The sequence below is a fragment of the Gracilinanus agilis genome, chromosome 5 (assembly GCF_016433145.1).
Source record: "Gracilinanus agilis isolate LMUSP501 chromosome 5, AgileGrace, whole genome shotgun sequence".
NCBI classification, from domain to species: Eukaryota; Metazoa; Chordata; class Mammalia; order Didelphimorphia; family Didelphidae; genus Gracilinanus; species Gracilinanus agilis.
The window spans coordinates 180,588,861-180,607,024 of NC_058134.1; the positions used below are offsets into that span (position 1 = coordinate 180,588,861).

Sequence of the window (18,164 nt, forward strand, 5' to 3'; positions counted from 1 at the left end):
TAATAACTGGTCTTCTTGTCTCAAGGATCTCCCCACTCACCTACATTCTACACACTTTTATTCGTTTCTGTTGTTTGTGCTCATATGTGTTTGTTCCATCTTCTCTGTTAGATAGAAAATCTCTTAAATGTAAGCAATCCGTTAAGTCTCTGGGGAGCTTTTCTCACAGGTAGTGTTTAGGAAAGGTTGCTGGCTCTGGCTAAGCTTTTATTTGGCACTCTTCTTATAAAGTGGGTTGGACTAATAAAAAAAAAAGAAAGAAAGAAGAGAATTAACAGTATCAACAATGAAAAAGGTGGTCTCACGTCTAATGAGCAAATTAAGGTAATTATTAAGAACTATTTTGCCCAATTATATGGCAATAAATATGACAATCTAGGTGAAATGAGTGAATATTTACAAAAATATAAATTGCCTAGATTAACAAAAAAAGAAATAGAATACTTAAATAATCTCATCTCAGTAAAAGAAGTCTAACAAGCCATCAAGGAACTTCCTAAGAAAAATCCCCAGAGCCAGATGGATTCACAAGTGAATTCTATCAAACATTTAAAGAACTAATCCCAATGCTATACAAACTATTTGACGAAATAAGCAAAGAAGGAGCTCTACCAAATTCTTTTTATGACTCAAATATGATATTGATTCCAAAGCCAGTCAGACCAAAAACAGAGAAATAAAACTATAGACCAATCTCCTTAATGAACAGATGCAAAAATCTTAAACAAAATGCTAGCAAAAAGACTATAGCAAGTTATCACAAGGATTATTCACTAGGACCAGGTAGGATTTATGCCAGGAATGCAAGGATAGATGACCATATCAATAATCAAACCAACAGAGGTCACATGATTATCTCAATGGATGTCTTTGACAAAAAGCCTTTGACAAAATACGACACTGATTCCTATTGAAAACACTAGAAAGTATAGGGATAGAGGGGCCATTCCTTACAACAGGATTTCTTTTCTTTCTTCCCTTCTTATTTCTTCCCTCCTTTTCTCTTTCTTTTTCTTCAAGAATTTATTCAAAACAAATGAATAAGTAATGCTTCACCTATCTGCCATGGGCATAATAACATTGTGCTAGGAATTAGATACAAAAATTTTATTCTTAAAAGAGACAATTCTTGGAGTAGTGTTCAGTCATTTCAGTTATGTCTAAGTCCTAAATCTTCTGAAACTTAAAAGATTAATTTCCTTTTGTTTGTTTGTTTTGTATCACTCTTTATTAGTTATATTAGTTTACACTTCTCTCTCTCTCTTTCTCTTTCTCTCTCATATACAAACAAAACAGATCTTTATAAGGAATTTTCTTTTTCCTCAATTTTTTTAAATTTAAACATTTATTAATATTCATTTTTAACATGGTTACATGATTCATGCTCCTACTTTCCCCTTCACCCCCCGCACTCCCGCCACCCATGGCCGACTCACATTTCCACTGGTTTTATCATGTGTCATTGATCAAGACCTATTTCCAAATTGTTGGTAGTTGCATTGGTATGGTAGTTTTGAGTCTACATCCCCAATCATGTCCACCCCAACTCATGCGTTCAAGCAGTTGTTTTTCTTATATATTTCCTCTCCTGCAGTCCTTCCTCTGAATGTGGGTAGCATTCTTTACCATAAATCCCTCAGAATTGTTCTGGGTCACTGCATTGCTGCTGGTACAGAAGTCCATTGCATTCGAATTTTACCATAGTATGTCAGTCTCTGTGTACAGTGTTCTTCTGGCTCTGCTCCTTTCCCTCTGCATCAGTTCCTGGAGGTCTTTCCAGTTCACCTGGAATTCCTCCAGTTTATTATTCCTTTGAACGCAATAGTATTCCATCACCAGCATATACCACAATTTGTTCAGCCATTCCCCAATTGAAGGACATACCCTCATTTTCCAGTTTTTTGCCACCACAAAAAGCGCGGCTATAAATATTTTTGTACAAGTCTGTTTATTTATGATCTATTTGGGGTACAAAACCAACAATGGTATGGCTGGATCAAAGGGCAGACAGTCTTTTATAGCCCTTTGAGCATAGTTCCAAATTGCCAGCCAGAATGGTTGGATCAGTTCACAACTCCACCAGCAATGCATTACTGTCCCAATTTTGCCACATCCCCTCCAGCATTCATTACTCTCCCCTTCTTTCATTTTAGCCAATCTGCTAGGTATGAGGTGATACCTCAGAGTTGTTTTGATTTGCATTTCTCTAATTATTAGAGATTTAGAACACTTTCTCTTGTGCTTATTGATACTTTTGATTTCTTTACCTGAAAATTGCCTATTCATGTCTCTTTGCCCATTTATCAATTGGGGAATGGCTTGATTTTTTTATACAATTGATTTAACTCCTTGTATATTTGAGTAATTAGACCCCTGTCAGAGTTTTTCGTTATAAAGATTTTTTCCCAATTTGTTGTTTCCCTTCTGATTTTGACTACATTGTTTTTGTTTGTACAAAAGCTTTTTAGTTTAATATAATCAAAACCATTTAATTTACATTTTATAATTTTCTCTAACTCTTGCTTGGTTTTAAAATCTTTCCTTTCCCAGAGATCTGACAGGTATACTATTCTGTGTTCACTTAACTTATTTATAGTTTCCCTCTTTATATTCAAGTCGTTCACCCATTCTGAATTTATCTTGGTGTAGGGTGTGAGATGTTGATCTAGACCTAATCTCTCCCATATTGTTTTCAAAATTTCCCAGCAGTTTTTGTCAAATAGTGAATTCATGTCCAAAAAGTTGGGCTCTTTGGGTTTATCATATACTGTCTTGCTGATGTCATTTACCCCAAGTCTTTTCCACTGATCCTCCTCTCTATCTCTTAGCCAGTACCATACTGTTTTGATGACTGCTGCTTTATAGTATAGTTTAATATCTGGTACTGCTAGGCCCCCTTCCTTCACATTTTTTTTCATTATTTCCCCTGATATTCTTGATCTTTTGTTATTCCAAATGAAATTTGTTATAGTTTTTTCTAATTCAGTAAAGAAGTTTTTTGGTAGTTTGATAGGTATGGTGCTAAATAGGTAAATTGATTTGGGTAGAATTGTCATTTTTATTATGTTAGCTGGTCCTACCCATGAGCAATCAATGGCTTTCCAATTGTTTAGATCCAGTTTTATTTGTTTGGAAAGTGTTTTGTAGTTGTTTTCTTATAATTGCTGTGTTTGTTTTGGTAGATAGATTCCTAAGTATTTTATATTATCTAGGGTGATTTTAAATGGTGTTTCTCTTTCTACCTCTTGCTGTTCTAATGTGTTGGAAATGTATAGAAATGCTGATGATCTATGTGCATTAAAAGATTAATTTCTAATGAGAGATCCATGCCATGTTTGGTGTTTCCAAATGTGTGAAATATAAAATGTAACCCCCTCATCAGCATGTGTACATTAAATAAGGATGCCAACAAGCCATGTGACTAAGGGCCACATGGGTACCTGGAGTTCTGACTTCTAGAAGGGTCTAATGGAAGTCTCCACTTGGTGGGTGACGGGTCTGGCCTTCTAAAAGAGGGGACTGAGCAGGAGCATGCTCTCTTGGGCTTAGAATTCTCCCTTCTCTGGAGCTTTTAATATTCTGCTTAAACCTTAGCTGGTAACTGGAGCCAGGGAAGCCTAGAAGCAGCTTTTTTTTGTTCTTTATTTGATTGTTTCTTTGTTTTAGTTAAGGAGATCTGGTGATTTTTTCCTTCTCTCTCTTTCCCAATATTTACTAATAAATAATTATAATTTAACATTCGGTCTCCAAGAAAATTTAATCATAACAAAAAATAAGGACTCTAACTAGTTTTCATGCCATTCGGGTTCAACAGATTTTTTTTTTATCCTTTGCCAAATAAAAGTGTTTTGTTTATTTGTTTTCTCCCTTTCCTCTACTATTTTAAATTGCTTATATTTAAGGGAAATTCAATCTGTGTGTCTAGACAGATTAACTCTTCAAAATGTAGTGGGTATCACACTTTTGCCAAAACCATCACTCCATGGAGAGAGGTATCAGATGGATGTCGCTGTTACTTAGCATTTAGATTGCAGACATTGCATTCACTTTTATACATTATGTTCCTATAGAGGCTCAGGAGGAGAGGCTGCTGTACTAAAATCAGATTTACGAATTAAAAGACATGGGAAGAAGTAATGCATAAGGACACACTGTCTACTGGTTTAGCCTCTGAGGGCTTTTTATAAGACAAACCAATTTCTATTCATTAGTCTGACCCTCCTGGTTGATGGCAACTAAATGTTATATTCTACTTAATGAAAAGAAATAGGCCTGGAGTGAGAAGACCTGAATTCAATCCCCAATTTTGCTGTGTGATGTTGAGCCAACATTTCCCCTCCTGTAGACTGTATTTCTTCTTCAAGAAAATGGAGATAGTAATACCTACCGATCTGTAACAGTACATTTGGGTCTAAGGAAGACAGAGACAACATTCACCGTGAACTCAGCCAGTTGTGGCATTGACCTTACCACAGAGGGAACAGAGAATACAGGAATCCACCTGCAATATAGCCACCTAAATTCCTTTTGAACGGATCTGAGACACACAGTAGCAGACATGTGGTTCAGCCAGGAGCTGGCCAGCCTTGCCATAGATTTACTATAAACTTCAGATTGTATCCTTGCCTCTGCTGCCAAAAGCAATTTTCTTAGTGTAGATCTGCCCTGTGGCTCAGTGGATAGAGTACAGGGCCTAAATTCAAGAAGGTTCATCTTCCCAAGTTCAAATCTGGCCTCAAACACTTACCTGCCATATGATCTTGGACAAGTCACCTAGCCCTGTTTGCCTCAGTTTCCTCATCCGTAAAATGAGTTAAAGAAGGAAATGGCAAACCACTCCAGGATATTTGCCAAGAAAAACCCAAATGGCATCACAAAGAGTTAGATATGACTGAAAAATAACACACCAACAAGATCTATTCTATGAACTCCCAGAATTTCTTGTTTGCTTCCAGGATCAAAATCCTCTGTTTGGCATTTAAAATTCTTCCCAACCTAGACTCTTTTCCCTTTCCGCTCTTCTTCCATTTTACTCCCAGTCACTCACTCAATAATCCAGCCATACTGACCTGGATTATAGATCTATTTTATGAGTACATTTCTTCTCCTGTCTCTCTTGTATTGACTGGATCTCATGGCTGAAATGCTGATTCTCCCACTCTCTTCTCTGACTCTTAGAATTCCTGGTTTCCTTCAAGAATTAATGCAAGCAGGGTAGCTAGGAGACTCAGTGGATGAAGAGCCAGGCATGGAGACAGGAGATCTTGGATTCAAATCTTACCTCAGACACTTTCTAGCTGTGTAATCCTGGGAAAGTCACTTCAGGCCAGTGAGTTGGCCCTTCCAGCTCTTCTACCTCGGAACCAATACACGGTATTGATTCTAAGACAGAAAGTAAGGATTTGGGGGAGTGTGGGGGGTGGAGATTTAATTCAAGCCCTAACTCCTCCTAGAGCTCTTTCTTAGCCTACCCTTCCTTCTCAAAAACCTTCTCAGTGTTATCACCTCTAAAGTTATCTTCCATATACTCTGCATTTATCTTCTATGAACTTGGAATGTGAGCCAATTGATGAATGGTCAAAAGATGAACAGATAGTTTTTGGATAAAGAAATCAAAGCTATATATAACTATAAGAAAAAATACCCTTAATCATTGTTGATTAGAGAAATTCCACTCAAAAGTCTGAAATATGATCTCACAACTATTAGATTGACTAAAATAATAAAAGGGCAAACTGACAAAGATTAGAGGGAGTATGGAAAAATGGGTACAGCTAATCCAACCATTTTGGAGAGCAATCTGGAATTATATTCAAAGAGTTATAAAACTGTGTATACCTTTTGACCCAGCAACACCACTATTAAGTTTATTTCCTACAGTGATCAAGGAAACAGGAAAAGAAACTAGAAGTTCTAAAATATTTATAGCGGCTCTCTTTGTGGTGACAAAGAACTACAAACTAGGAATACCCATCAATAGCTGAACAAGTTGTGGTATATGATTATAATAGAATATTATTGTGCCATAAAAAATTATAAACAAGATGATCCAAAAAAAAACAACCTGGAAAGATTTATATAAAGTGATATATAAAGCGAAGTGAGCAAAACCAAGAGAACGCTGTAGATAATAACAGCAATAATGTATGATGGCCAACTGTGACTGATTTTGTTGTTTCCAAAAAGGCAAGGATCCAGGACAATTCCAAAGGATTCATGACAAAAAGGGATATCCAATGCCTTAGAAGGAACTACAAAAAAGGTCCAAATGTCAGTTGAAATATAACATTCTTCACTTTATTTCTTCCATGAATTTTCCCCAGTGCAAAGCAATGAATGTCTTATCTTACAACATGAACAAGGAAATATATATTATATGATAATATAGGTACAACCCATAACATATTACCTGCCTTCTTGGGCAGTGAAGAGTGCTGGGAAGGAGGTGGGGGTGAGGGGAAATAAGACATAGATTTCTGGACATAGCTAATGTGAGAATTGTTTCGCTTGGCTGAGCATATAATTTATTGCATATTTATAACAAAAAATTAAATCTATTTTCTTAAAGGACATATTACTAAAATAATAGAAGAAAATCTCCAGAGTGAGTTGTCTACTGTAAAAGATTATTTTATTTTATCTTTTCTCTTGATAACAGAAACACATTCATATTATATGTTCATTTGAAAGTATAACACGTTCAAATCGCTATGTAAGATATTTTTTCTATAAACACTGTTTAAAAAAAAAAGAATGTAAGCTCCTTGAGGTCAAGAACTATTTTTGCAATGTTTAAAAAAAAAAAAGAACTATTTTTGCTCCTTCTGTGGCTCCTCAGTGTGTAGTATATTACTAGCACATTTAATCACTTAATAAAATGCTTGTTAATTAACTGATAGACTTTGTTGTAGTAAAGAGTTAGAAACAAAGTTTCCCCATAGACTGGGGAATGATTAAGCAAAACATGGTATATGCATTTAATCAAATATTACAATTCTATATAGGAAAGCATATCTTAAGAGCATAGATTTATAGCTGAAAAAAGAGTCTATCCATCTCATTTTTTAGATGAGGATATGAACAGACGTATGGTAAAGAGAGAAAAACAAAGAATATAATGTAAATAATGAATATACTCTCCCAGAGCAAGGCTGACTATATCACCTTTCAGGGTCCTAAGAATAGGGTATCATCTTTCTCTTATGCCATTTGCTCACATTCCCATTCTGGCTTGTTCTTCCAAATCTACCACTGACTAGAAACCCACTTTCATTTAGTCATTTAACATTGATTAGCTTTTAGTGTGGAAATATAGCAAGTTTATAAAACCAGAGCACATATCCTGACCTATATCACTTTGGTTCCTGGGAAGAGTGGGCTCAAGCTTAAAGCAGTTTCAATAGCATGTGGGTCATCAAGCCTATTTCTGAATTTGGCATAGCCAATAGATGAATTGCTGTAGCTCCCTCTTGGCAGCCTTTGAGATATATTGGGACAAAGTAGTTGCTTGGGAACTTTACTCCTCACCATCTGGCTTCCAGCAAATCCCAGCATGGACTTCTGCTCCAGATTCCTGATATTCCCTATTCTGACCATTTAGAAGTTCACCAGTTCATAGCCATCTCCAGGTCTCTTTTGCCCAAAGCAGGAAAGAACAAATACAAAAAAAAGAAAAGAGCAGAGACCAAAGAAGGTCAAAATTCAAGATGTAATTTCCTCTCTTCTTTGCAGAGGTGGAGGTGATTGCAGATGTAAAATACTGCCTATTCCATCAGAGATAGTTGACATACTGGTCAGTATTCTGAATTGCTTTTTCCCTTTCTTTCTCTTTTTTTAAACTCTTTTATGAGGAATGGTTTTCTGGGGGGAAGAGGGAAGGGCTAGATGGAGAAATGAAGGTGATATAAAAATAAAAGATATCTAGTGATGGATGAAAAAGAGAGAGTATTTTTAAAAAACAAATACACAGACTGTGTCCGGTTTGCGGGGTCAACATTTCATTCACGTTTCTCCTTCGCTGTTGAGGCCATCCCCTTCAAGGCCGGAACACCATGGCAACCTTCCTCGTGCTGAAGAACCAGGCGAAGATGCCCATCGTAGGCCTAGGAACATGGAAGTCCCCTCCAGGCAAAGTGGCAAGCACAGTGAAGGCGGCCATCGATGTCGGGTACCGCCACATTGACTGTGCCTACGTCTACCAGAATGAGAATGAAATAGGGGAGGCCATCCAGGAGAAGCTGAAGGAGAAGGTCGTGAGTCGGGAGGACCTGTTTGTCGTCAGCAAGCTTTGGTGTACATTCCATGAGAAGAGCTTGGTGAAGTCCACCTGCCAGAAGACTCTGAGTGACCTGAAGCTGGACTATCTGGATCTCTACCTTATCCACTGGCCTATGGGATTTAAGGCCGGGACTGATATTTTCCCACTGGATGACAGTGGCAAAGTGATTCCCAGTAACATCAATTTTTTGGATACATGGACGGCCATGGAAGAATTAGTGGATACAGGACTAGTGAAAGCCATTGGGGTTTCCAACTTCAACCACCTCCAGATTGAGAGTATCTTGACCAAGCCGGGGCTGAAGCATGCGCCAGTAGTTAATCAGATCGAGTGCCATCCGTATCTCACCCAGGAAAAGCTGATCGAGTATTGCCAGTCCAAAGGCATTGTAGTGACAGCCTACAGTCAGTCCCCTTGGTTCTCCGGATCGACCATGGGCCAAGCCAGAGGACCCTTCTCTCTTGGATGACCCCAGGATCTAGGCCATTGCACAAAAGCACAACAAAACCACTGCACAGGTTCTGATCAGGTTCCATATCCAGAGAAAAGTGGTTGTGATCCCCAAATCGATCACCCCATCACGGATTGCTGAGAACTTTCAGGTGTTTGATTTTGAGCTGACCGACGAAGAGATGGCAACTATACTGAGCTTCAACCGCGGCTGGAGAGCCTGTGGCATGTCCAATTCCAGTTCTCACAAAGATTACCCCTTCAGTGTCCCATTTTGAGATTCTGGAGAGCTGCCGCCCGGCATCCAGATGACCAGCTCCTGTTGCTTCCAGCCGTGCTGTTTGATCATGACAAAACGTATTCTTCTTCTACAATGCACTGGTCAGCCCTGGATGTCGCTTCTGAAAGCTCCGAAGGTCAGCATTGGATCTTGGCTTTCCTGAGTAACTCCAAGCTTTGTGCACCCTCTCCTGCCCCGTGATGAGTGGTACAGAATCACTGCCCTCTCCCCAGATATGGGCCCTGCAAACAAGAATTATTCTGCCAGCCAAAGGTTTTCTTTCCTTTAGTAACAAGTAGATTTCATCTGCTTGAAGTTATAAAAACCTAACTTCTTGCTTTGAATAAAAAAAACAAAAACAAAAACAAAAAAAAACAAATACACACTCTCAGAACAAATGTCTAGGGAAAGCAGAATCCAATGACTCCTGATTTTACTAACCACAAGTAAGCTAGAAAAGGATAAGCCTATGTATGAGTTGGTAAAATTCCTTTGGAGCTCAGGGGACTTATGAACTCCTCGGTCATTCTAGCTATTTCTGTCTCCATGTTCCCACTTCTTCTAGGGAAGGGGCTTCATTTGATGAGAATATCTCATTCCATTCCTTGATTGATAATACACATAGATACAGCCACTGAATTGGCTTATATTTATACTGCATCATTAAATAAACCACATTTAATCAATCAAAAAACCATAAAACCTAACAAAATCCAATACAAAGACACAAAAAGTAAACTGCAAGTAATGGTAGAATCATTGTTTTTGGTGTATTCCAGGTGCAATTCTCATTCAGAGTGAGGGTTCAAAGTTGTTATCCAGTCTTGGCACCAATGTGTGGCTAAGCTCCTCAGGCTGCTCTTATCTGATTTTATCTGCAGGTGGATGATGACTGTGGTCCAGGAGGAAGGGATGCATCAAATAGGCCATCTTGTGAGGGGGATCTCTTGGTGTCTATTTATCCGGTCTCTTCACATTCTGGATTCCAAATATAAATGGAAATTTCCACTTGGTGGAGAAATTTCCCCTTTGGTCCAGTCCAAATATACATGGAGCCAATTGCAAATTATATAGCTACTTTCCCAATAAGGAGACATTAACAAACAGTGTTTGTACTCAGATGCCAGACTTCATCATATCCTATTATTATGGTTGATCTTATTTTAATTTTTATTCCATTGTTGGGACTTGTTGTTATTCAGTCATTTCAGTCATGTCCAGTTCTTCAGGATCCCATTTGGGTTTTCTTGGCAAAAAATACTGGAGTGGTTTGTCATTTCTTTCTCCAGCTCATTTTATAGATGAAGAAATGGAGGCAAACAGGGTCAAGTGACTTGCCCAGAGTCCTAGAGCTAGCAAGTATCTGAGGACCGATGTGAACTCGGGAAGATGAGTCTTCCTGACTGCAGGCCCAGCTCTCTATATACTTCACCTTCTGGTTGCCTATTGTTGGAGCACAACCAGAATAATGCAGACTATGTCAATAATGGGACACATCATCCATCATGTTTTTATGCCTGTCGTTTCTACGTGACTCATGAGTACGGTTGAAGGTCATCATGACTAACCTCAACATGAGGACAATTGCAGTTTATTCCCCACTTCTTTCAGTGGATAATCCATCATCTGATCTAAAACAAAGAATAACCATGAAATCATGGCCAATTCTGAGCTGCTTCCAAATCCCACAAGAAGGAGATAATCTGTGGTACAGCCAGTTGTTTTGTGGTGCATGGGCAAACTCTAAAAAATGGATTTGCAGGATTTTAGGAGGTCTTGGTCCTCTTGTGTGTAGGCCTTGTTTCTTTTCCTTAAGCCCAGAACTCTGTGGCCTTTTGTAGGAAATCTGTTACCTTGATACAATTAAAGAGGTCTTAGTTTTGTCCCACTCCATCTAAGAGAACATCTAAACCAGTCCCAACACTCAGGCAATCAAGAACTTTTCTTAAATTCTTACCTTCCATCTCAGAATCAATACTGTGTACTGGTTCCAAGGCAGAAGAGCAGTAAGGGCTAGGCAATGGGGATTAAATGATTTGCCCAGGGTCGCCCAGCTAGGAAGTGACTGAGGCCAGATTTGTACTCGGGAAGATGAGTCTTCCTGATTCCAATCCCAGTGCTCTATTTACTATACCACCTAGCTACCCTTTGTGATTAGATGGAGGGGAATATATATTCCTATATATAGTATTTACCTATATATATATTCTGATATATAATATATACCAGTATATTACATTCTGATATATAATACATATAATATATACCAATATACTATATTCTGATATATAATATATACCAGTATATTATATTCTGGTATATAATACATATAATATATACCAATATACTATATTCTGATATATAATATATACCAATATATTATAGTCTGGTATATAATATGTAAATATTATATCCTGATATATAATACATACCAATATATTATAGTCCGATATATTCTGATATGTAATATATGCCAGTATATTATATTCTGATATGTAATATATGCCAATATATGCTAGTATATATTCTAATATGTGATATTTAGTGATATATATTCCAATATATAATAGATACCAATATATAGCATTCACATATCTATTTACTGAAATATATATTATGCTATATAATATATGCTGATATATATTCTAATAAAGAACATATACCAATGTTGTATATGTGTGCATATATATTTTTTATTTATTTTGGGGGGATGAGTGAGAATTAGGAATTAAGGATGATGTCAAGGTGGTGAGCCTGTTGTGTTTACGCTGTCTGGGAGGGTTCTTCCTTCCATGACTGGTCCACTCTGGTCCCTGGGAATGGTTAAGCCAAGCTAAGATAACCACAGTGGCATCCACTATCCTGGCATCCTAAAGAATGATCCATGATGTCATGTGGCTACATGGTATAGCACAATCTGGGGTCCCACAAAACAGCGTTCCTTATTTTAAGTGTGAACTTCATCCAAGTATAATAGCAAGTGGAGGCTTTAATTTAATGACTATTGCTAAAATCCAAAATACAGAAGGACTCACGGATATAGTTAGGACAAAGATTTTCAGTTAAGTACATGTACTAGTCTGTGACATAATCACCCAGAACCCTTTTGTCTTGATCTGGGATTCGTTACAGTCCACATGAAGTCTAATGGCTCCTGAACATTGGAGCTTGTTCAATTTTATATTCAGGAAGACAAAGGGACATGAAGCCACTTTCCAAATATATCCCTGTAGGTACACAGACCCCAGGTACCTTTCACTATATTGCTCACAAGTAATTTCCCAGAGGAGTCACCCTGAGCTCTCTTCTTCCCTATCCCCAACATCTCAAAAAAAATCTACATTATCTCCTCTTCTCCCCAAGGAAAGGTGACCTTTCTCCTTGCCAAAATCAACCAAAACAATTGAATTCTTGATCTCATCCCTTTTCGTTTGTTCTTTGTAATTTTCAGTCTTTGGTTCTTTCCCTATAAATATTCTCAAATCTCTATCTTAAAAAAAATCTTCTTTTGACCCCCACAAACTCTCAAGCTACTATCCTATGTCTCTTTCCCCTAACATGGTCAAATTCCTAGAAAAAGGCCTCTATGCATGTTGGCTTCATTGCCTTAATGCCTCCTCCTCACTCAATCCTTCGCTCTGCTTTCTTTCCCATTTTACCAATAATTTGTAAACTGTTATATTAATGAACTTTTCTTGGTTTTCATTCTGTTTGACCTATCTGCAACTTTTGACACTTAAGCATGGGACATAAGTGACATGTTGGTCGCTCCTCTGTGATATGAAGGATTCAGACTCACATCCCAGGGAGAGAGGACTCTCTCTCAGAAAAAGGACTCTAATTCCGCACTGAGAGGATCTCAGAATCATTCCTACGGAAGCCTGAATCTTAAAAAAGGGAAGGCATGCTTTTCTCAAAATCTAGTTTACTGACTATACCCTTAGAGCTCTAGAGAAAATCTCAAGAATAGCTCATGTCTAGACTCTCCCCAAAAAAGGGGCAGATAGATTGTTCAGTGGATAGAGTCAGGACTGGAGACCAGAGGTCCTGGGTTCAAATCTGACCCTAGCTGTGTGACCCTGGGCAAAACACTTAACCCCCATTGCCTAGTCCTTCCCACTCTTCTGCCTTGGAACCAATATATAGAAGTAATTCTAAAACAGAAGGTAAGGGTTTAAAAAGGAAAATGTCCCTTCCAGAAAAGGTATTCAATGGAAAAAAGTAGCTGAGTAGATAGCATTTCTATTACTATAAAAGAAATGCTTAAAATATGAAAGATTCATAAGCATGCAATAACAAAATACTTAAAACATGAAATAATAGCCAATCCCTCCTATAAATAACCTCTTGAAAGACAAAACCACTTTGTGGAACTGCTAAAAAGCTATTTCACTCTCCCCTTTCACTTCTTTGTCCATGAAACTTGCTGGTCTGGATTTCCTGGCAAGCTAGAGCATGGCTTGGGCTTTCTTGGGACTTTTAGCAGCAGCATCTTCCCAGCAGTTTCTCCTACTGGTGGTACATCTTTATTTCTTAAAAAACCATTTAGATACAAGAAGAACCTCACACTAGGCAACCATCAATGACTTAAGATCCCAGAAACTCTCTAACTCATGAGGGTACCACTCAGGCTGGAAGCATCCATCTCTTTATTCAATTATCTGTACTTAGAGCAATATACATGAAGCAGAAGAGGCAACCACAGCCCAGAAATACAGCCTCAGGCTTACCTAAGCAAACAAATGTACTTGCTGCCTTTTGTACTTAATCATCATTGTTGCTGGAGTTTAAAGGTAGGGAAAGAAAGCCCTCTCATCTCATCCCCAAGCCACATACTCAAAAAGGCAGAGAACCCATCAGATCTACGGAGAAGAAAAGAATTTATGACCAAACAAGATAGAGACCATTATAAGATATAAAATGAATAATCATGGCCATGTTAAATTAAAAAGGTTTTGTACAACAAAACCAACATAATCAAGATTAAGAGGGAAACAACAAACTGAGGAAAAATTTTTATAACAAATTTCTCTAATAAAGTCTCATTCCTCAAATTTATAGAGAACTAAGACAAATTTATAATAATACAAGCCATTCCCCTTTTGACAAATGGTCAAAGGATGTGAACAAACCGTTTTCAGATGAAGAAATCAAAACTATCAATAATCATATAAACAATGTTGGAAATCTTGATTAGAGAAACGCAAATAAAAACAACTCTTGGGGTACCACCTCACACCTATCAGATTGGCCAATATGACAGTAAAAGAAAATGATAATTGTTGGAGTGGAAATGGCAAAATTGGGACCCTACTGCATTATGGGTGGATTTGTGAACTAATTCAACTTCATTCTGGAGGGCAATTTGAAACTATGCCCAAAGGGCTACAAAACTGTTCATACCCTTTGATTCAGTAATACTATTACTAGTTTTGTATACCAGAGATAAAAAAAAGAGGAAAGGATCTGCTTGCACAAAAATATTTAAAGGCTCTTTTTTGTGGTGGCAAATAACTGGAAATTGAAGGAATGTCCATCAATTAGAGAATGACTGAACAAATTGTGGTATACATTGGTGATGGGGTACTATTGTGCTATAAGAAATGATGAACAGGCTGATTTCAGAAAGAGTTGGAGAGACCCACGTGAACTGATACAGAGTGAAATAAGCAGAACCAGGAGAATATTGTACACAAATAACACCAATATTGTGGAATGATCAATTGTAAAAGACTTAACTCCTCTCAGCAATACAATGATCCAGGACAAATCTGAAAGTCTTGTGACAAAGAATGCTATCCATATCCAGAGAAAGAACTGTTGGAGTCAGAATGCAGATCAAAGCATACAATTTTTCACATTAGTTTATTTGGGTTTTTATTTGGGGTTTTTGGTTTTATATATGTTCTCTTACAAAAATTAACAATATGGAAATATGTTTTGCATCATAATACCTATATAACTTAGATTGATTTGCTTACTATCTCTGAGAAAGGGGAGGGAAGGAAGGGAGGGAGATCATTTGGATCATATAACTTAAGAAAACTTAAGTGGAAATTTGTCATTACATGTAATTGGTAAAATAAAATATCTTTAAAACAAAATCTTCTCAGTGTCCACAGAGATAAAGAATTAAGAGTTGAAATGGAGTAAATAAAGAGTATGCAGCTTAAAAAATATACAAGGGAGGGAAGAGAAAATGGGCCCTTTCTCCTCTTTTTGATGCTTGTTGAGTGACTCATGGGAGGGGAGAAATAAAGCAATAAAATTCATCATGCCAAAGTGAAAGTCCATTCCCACTGAGACAGAGTATGTAGGCCCAGCTCTATGGCAAGTGCCTTAATCCAGCAGATCAGGAGGTTCATTGAAGTTCTCTTATTACATTTGTAGTTACTTATCTATCATCTGTCACCTCATTCCACCCCACTCCCCTATCCTTATGAGGCTGGAGAAGGAGAAAGAAGAGGTCAAGTATGATTACTAATTGAGGAGGGAAGAAGGAAATGAGAATGCAGAACTTCAAGAGAGGGGTGCCAGGCTCAAGGGCAGAAAGGGACATTAGGCAGGCTTCTCCTTACTCAAGTCAATCATCTGGTCCATAAGCAAGAAAGAGATTCTAAGACCCTATCAGCATAAGGGTAGCCATAACCAAGAAAAACACATTTCACAGAAGCTTCTTTCTTCCTTTGAATCTATATCCTTATTCTAGGAATTGAGAACCTTCTAGATCCAACATCCCTGTCCATGCCCAGAGTCCAGAGTTCTTACAAAGATGCTGAGCAGTGGCAACCAGATGGCTCAGTGGATCGAGAGCCAAGCCTAGAGATGGGAGGTCCTGGGTTCCAATTTGGTCTCAGACACGTCCTAGTTGAGTGACCCTGGACAAGTCACTTGAACCCCATTCCCCAGCCCTTACCACTCTTCTGCCTTGGAACCAATACACAAAATATGTGGATTATGATCCATTTGATTACTGGATCTACTGGATGGGAGAGTCAAGAATCAAGACCAGATCACAAGAATTGTGAAAAGACCATCTACTATTTGCAGTCCTTCATCTGCTTGCATGGAGCAGGAATGTGAGAAACAGACACTCAAAACTGTGAAATTTTCCAAATAGATTGATACCATCTACTCCCTGGGAAGGACCAGAGAGTCTGCGAGATCCCACAGATGTGCTGCCTTTTGGTGGGTGTTATATTATGTATTGTCTTTTCTCTCTCTCTCTCTCTCTATGATAAGAGTAAATGTTGCATAGAGTCAAGCATGCCGGACTGTTCCTGTGAGATTGATTCCATTACGTCCAGGATACCTGATTTGCCATTAATAAAATAGATCCAAAAGAGTCACAAAGAGTCAGACATGACTGACAAATGACCAAAAATATTCAACTTACCTTGTAAAATATTTGTAAGTCTCCTTGAGAAGAAGGCTTATTTTGTATTGTCATCATCTGTCCAGTGGATTACAAAGAGCCTTGTACCCACTAAGAGCTTGACAACTGTTGGTTGAATTGATTGTTGAACAGTGAATGCAAGGGTTGGTCAAGTTCCTCTGGTGTTCAGTGGCATCTAAGGGTCCATTGTTCATTCTAGTTGTCTATTCTCCTTTTTCCCACTAAGATGAAAGGTGAGTAATGCTTATCATGAAGATCTACATTCTGTAGGATAAGGAAAGGAGGATTTAACTTGGTGCATTGAGGCCTGAAGAGTCATAGAATCATTGATCTCTGAAGCCTTGAAAAGTTAAAAGACTTGCTCAAGGCCACATGGAGAGCAAATAGGAGAGCTAGAATTTGACATCAGGACCTCAGACTGAAATCCAGTATTTTTTCTATTACACTTAGCAACCCACCTAACACCCTACCTATTCCCAGTGGGGTCCAAACATGAAAACAACTGCCTTCGGAACCCCAGGAGAGAAACCAAGAAACCCCAAAATATTCCTTGAGAGAAGCAGCCACACAATAGAGTATTTATAATTATCCTAACATATTGAGGCAGGATGTAGCATTATAGAAAAACATACTCACATACTATATATGAACGTGTGGATAGTCATGTTACAGACTAGAGAGCTAATGCTTTATACAGGCTCTATACAGGGGTCGGCAACCTTTTTGGCTGTGAGAACCATAAACGCCACATTTTTTAAAATGTAATTTCGTGAGAGCCGTACAGTGCTCACAGTGTGCACTCCTGTAACAGTGCCTGAAAAAAAATTGACTTTATGGCTCCTGCAGAAAGAGTCATACGTTGCCGACCCCTGGTCTAATGGATTTTATAGAAACAAGAAATAGAATGAAAATGATCCCTCTCCAGTCTATTTCCAAAGCCAACCAGCCCTTCTTCCAGAAACATTGCGCACAGGAGACTAGGGAAGTTTAACTTGATTTAGTATATTCTTTTTTTGTGTGTGACCACAACTCGTGTCTGCCCATAAAAATTAATACAATAGCAAATTTTTATGACCAAAAGCCTAAAAGAGAAGAGCCCAAACTGTTAGTCCACCCAGTAACATTTCCATGCAGGATTGCCACTATGGGCTCCAGTCTACATCTCTGGAGTCCAAATTTGGGGCAGATACATACTGCCTGACTCTCATAAATAGCATTTACATTTACATACATCTTCTGATTGTGAATGTTTTTTTATACATGATCTCATTTGATCCTCAAAACAACTTTATGCAAATGTTACCATCCCCATTTTACAGATTAGGAAGCTGAGGGCAGGGGAAAAAAAAAATAGTTAATCCTCTTTCCCAAAGTCCCAGAGCTTGCAAAGGATGAAAGCTAAGCTTTCAACATAAGACTTCTGAATTCCAAGTGCAATGCTTTTCCCACCCTACTCCCCATCCTTCTAAATTGTTTATTTTTTCTCCTAACATTCCCGGGTAAGGAGATCATAATGGCTTTGAGGGTTCCACAGACAATTAGGTGGCAGAATAGACCAAATACTTGAATTTGGAGGAACTTGAGTTCAAATTCTTTTCCAGGTACTAGCTATGGTATTCTGGGCATAACACTGAACTGCTGCCTGCCTCAGTTTTCCAGCAATAAAATGGGTAACTGAGAGTACCTATTCTCAAAGGATTGTTAGGAAGATTGAGATATGTAAGGCCCTGTGGGAACATGAAATTAACATGTAAATATGT

At 38.1% G+C, this 18,164-nt stretch overlaps 1 protein-coding gene across 1 annotated transcript; it reads left to right on the forward strand.

Moving 5' to 3' along the window:
- The first annotated feature begins 8,027 nt into the window (after positions 1-8,027).
- On the forward strand, positions 8,028-9,055 carry LOC123249100 (aldo-keto reductase family 1 member B1-like). The gene is made up of 2 exons (XM_044678082.1): positions 8,028-8,594; positions 8,776-9,055. Exons 1-2 carry the CDS (start codon positions 8,052-8,054, stop codon positions 9,004-9,006), a joined length of 774 nt encoding a protein of 257 aa, XP_044534017.1. The 5' UTR covers positions 8,028-8,051; the 3' UTR covers positions 9,007-9,055.
- The last annotated feature ends 9,109 nt before the right edge of the window (positions 9,056-18,164 follow it).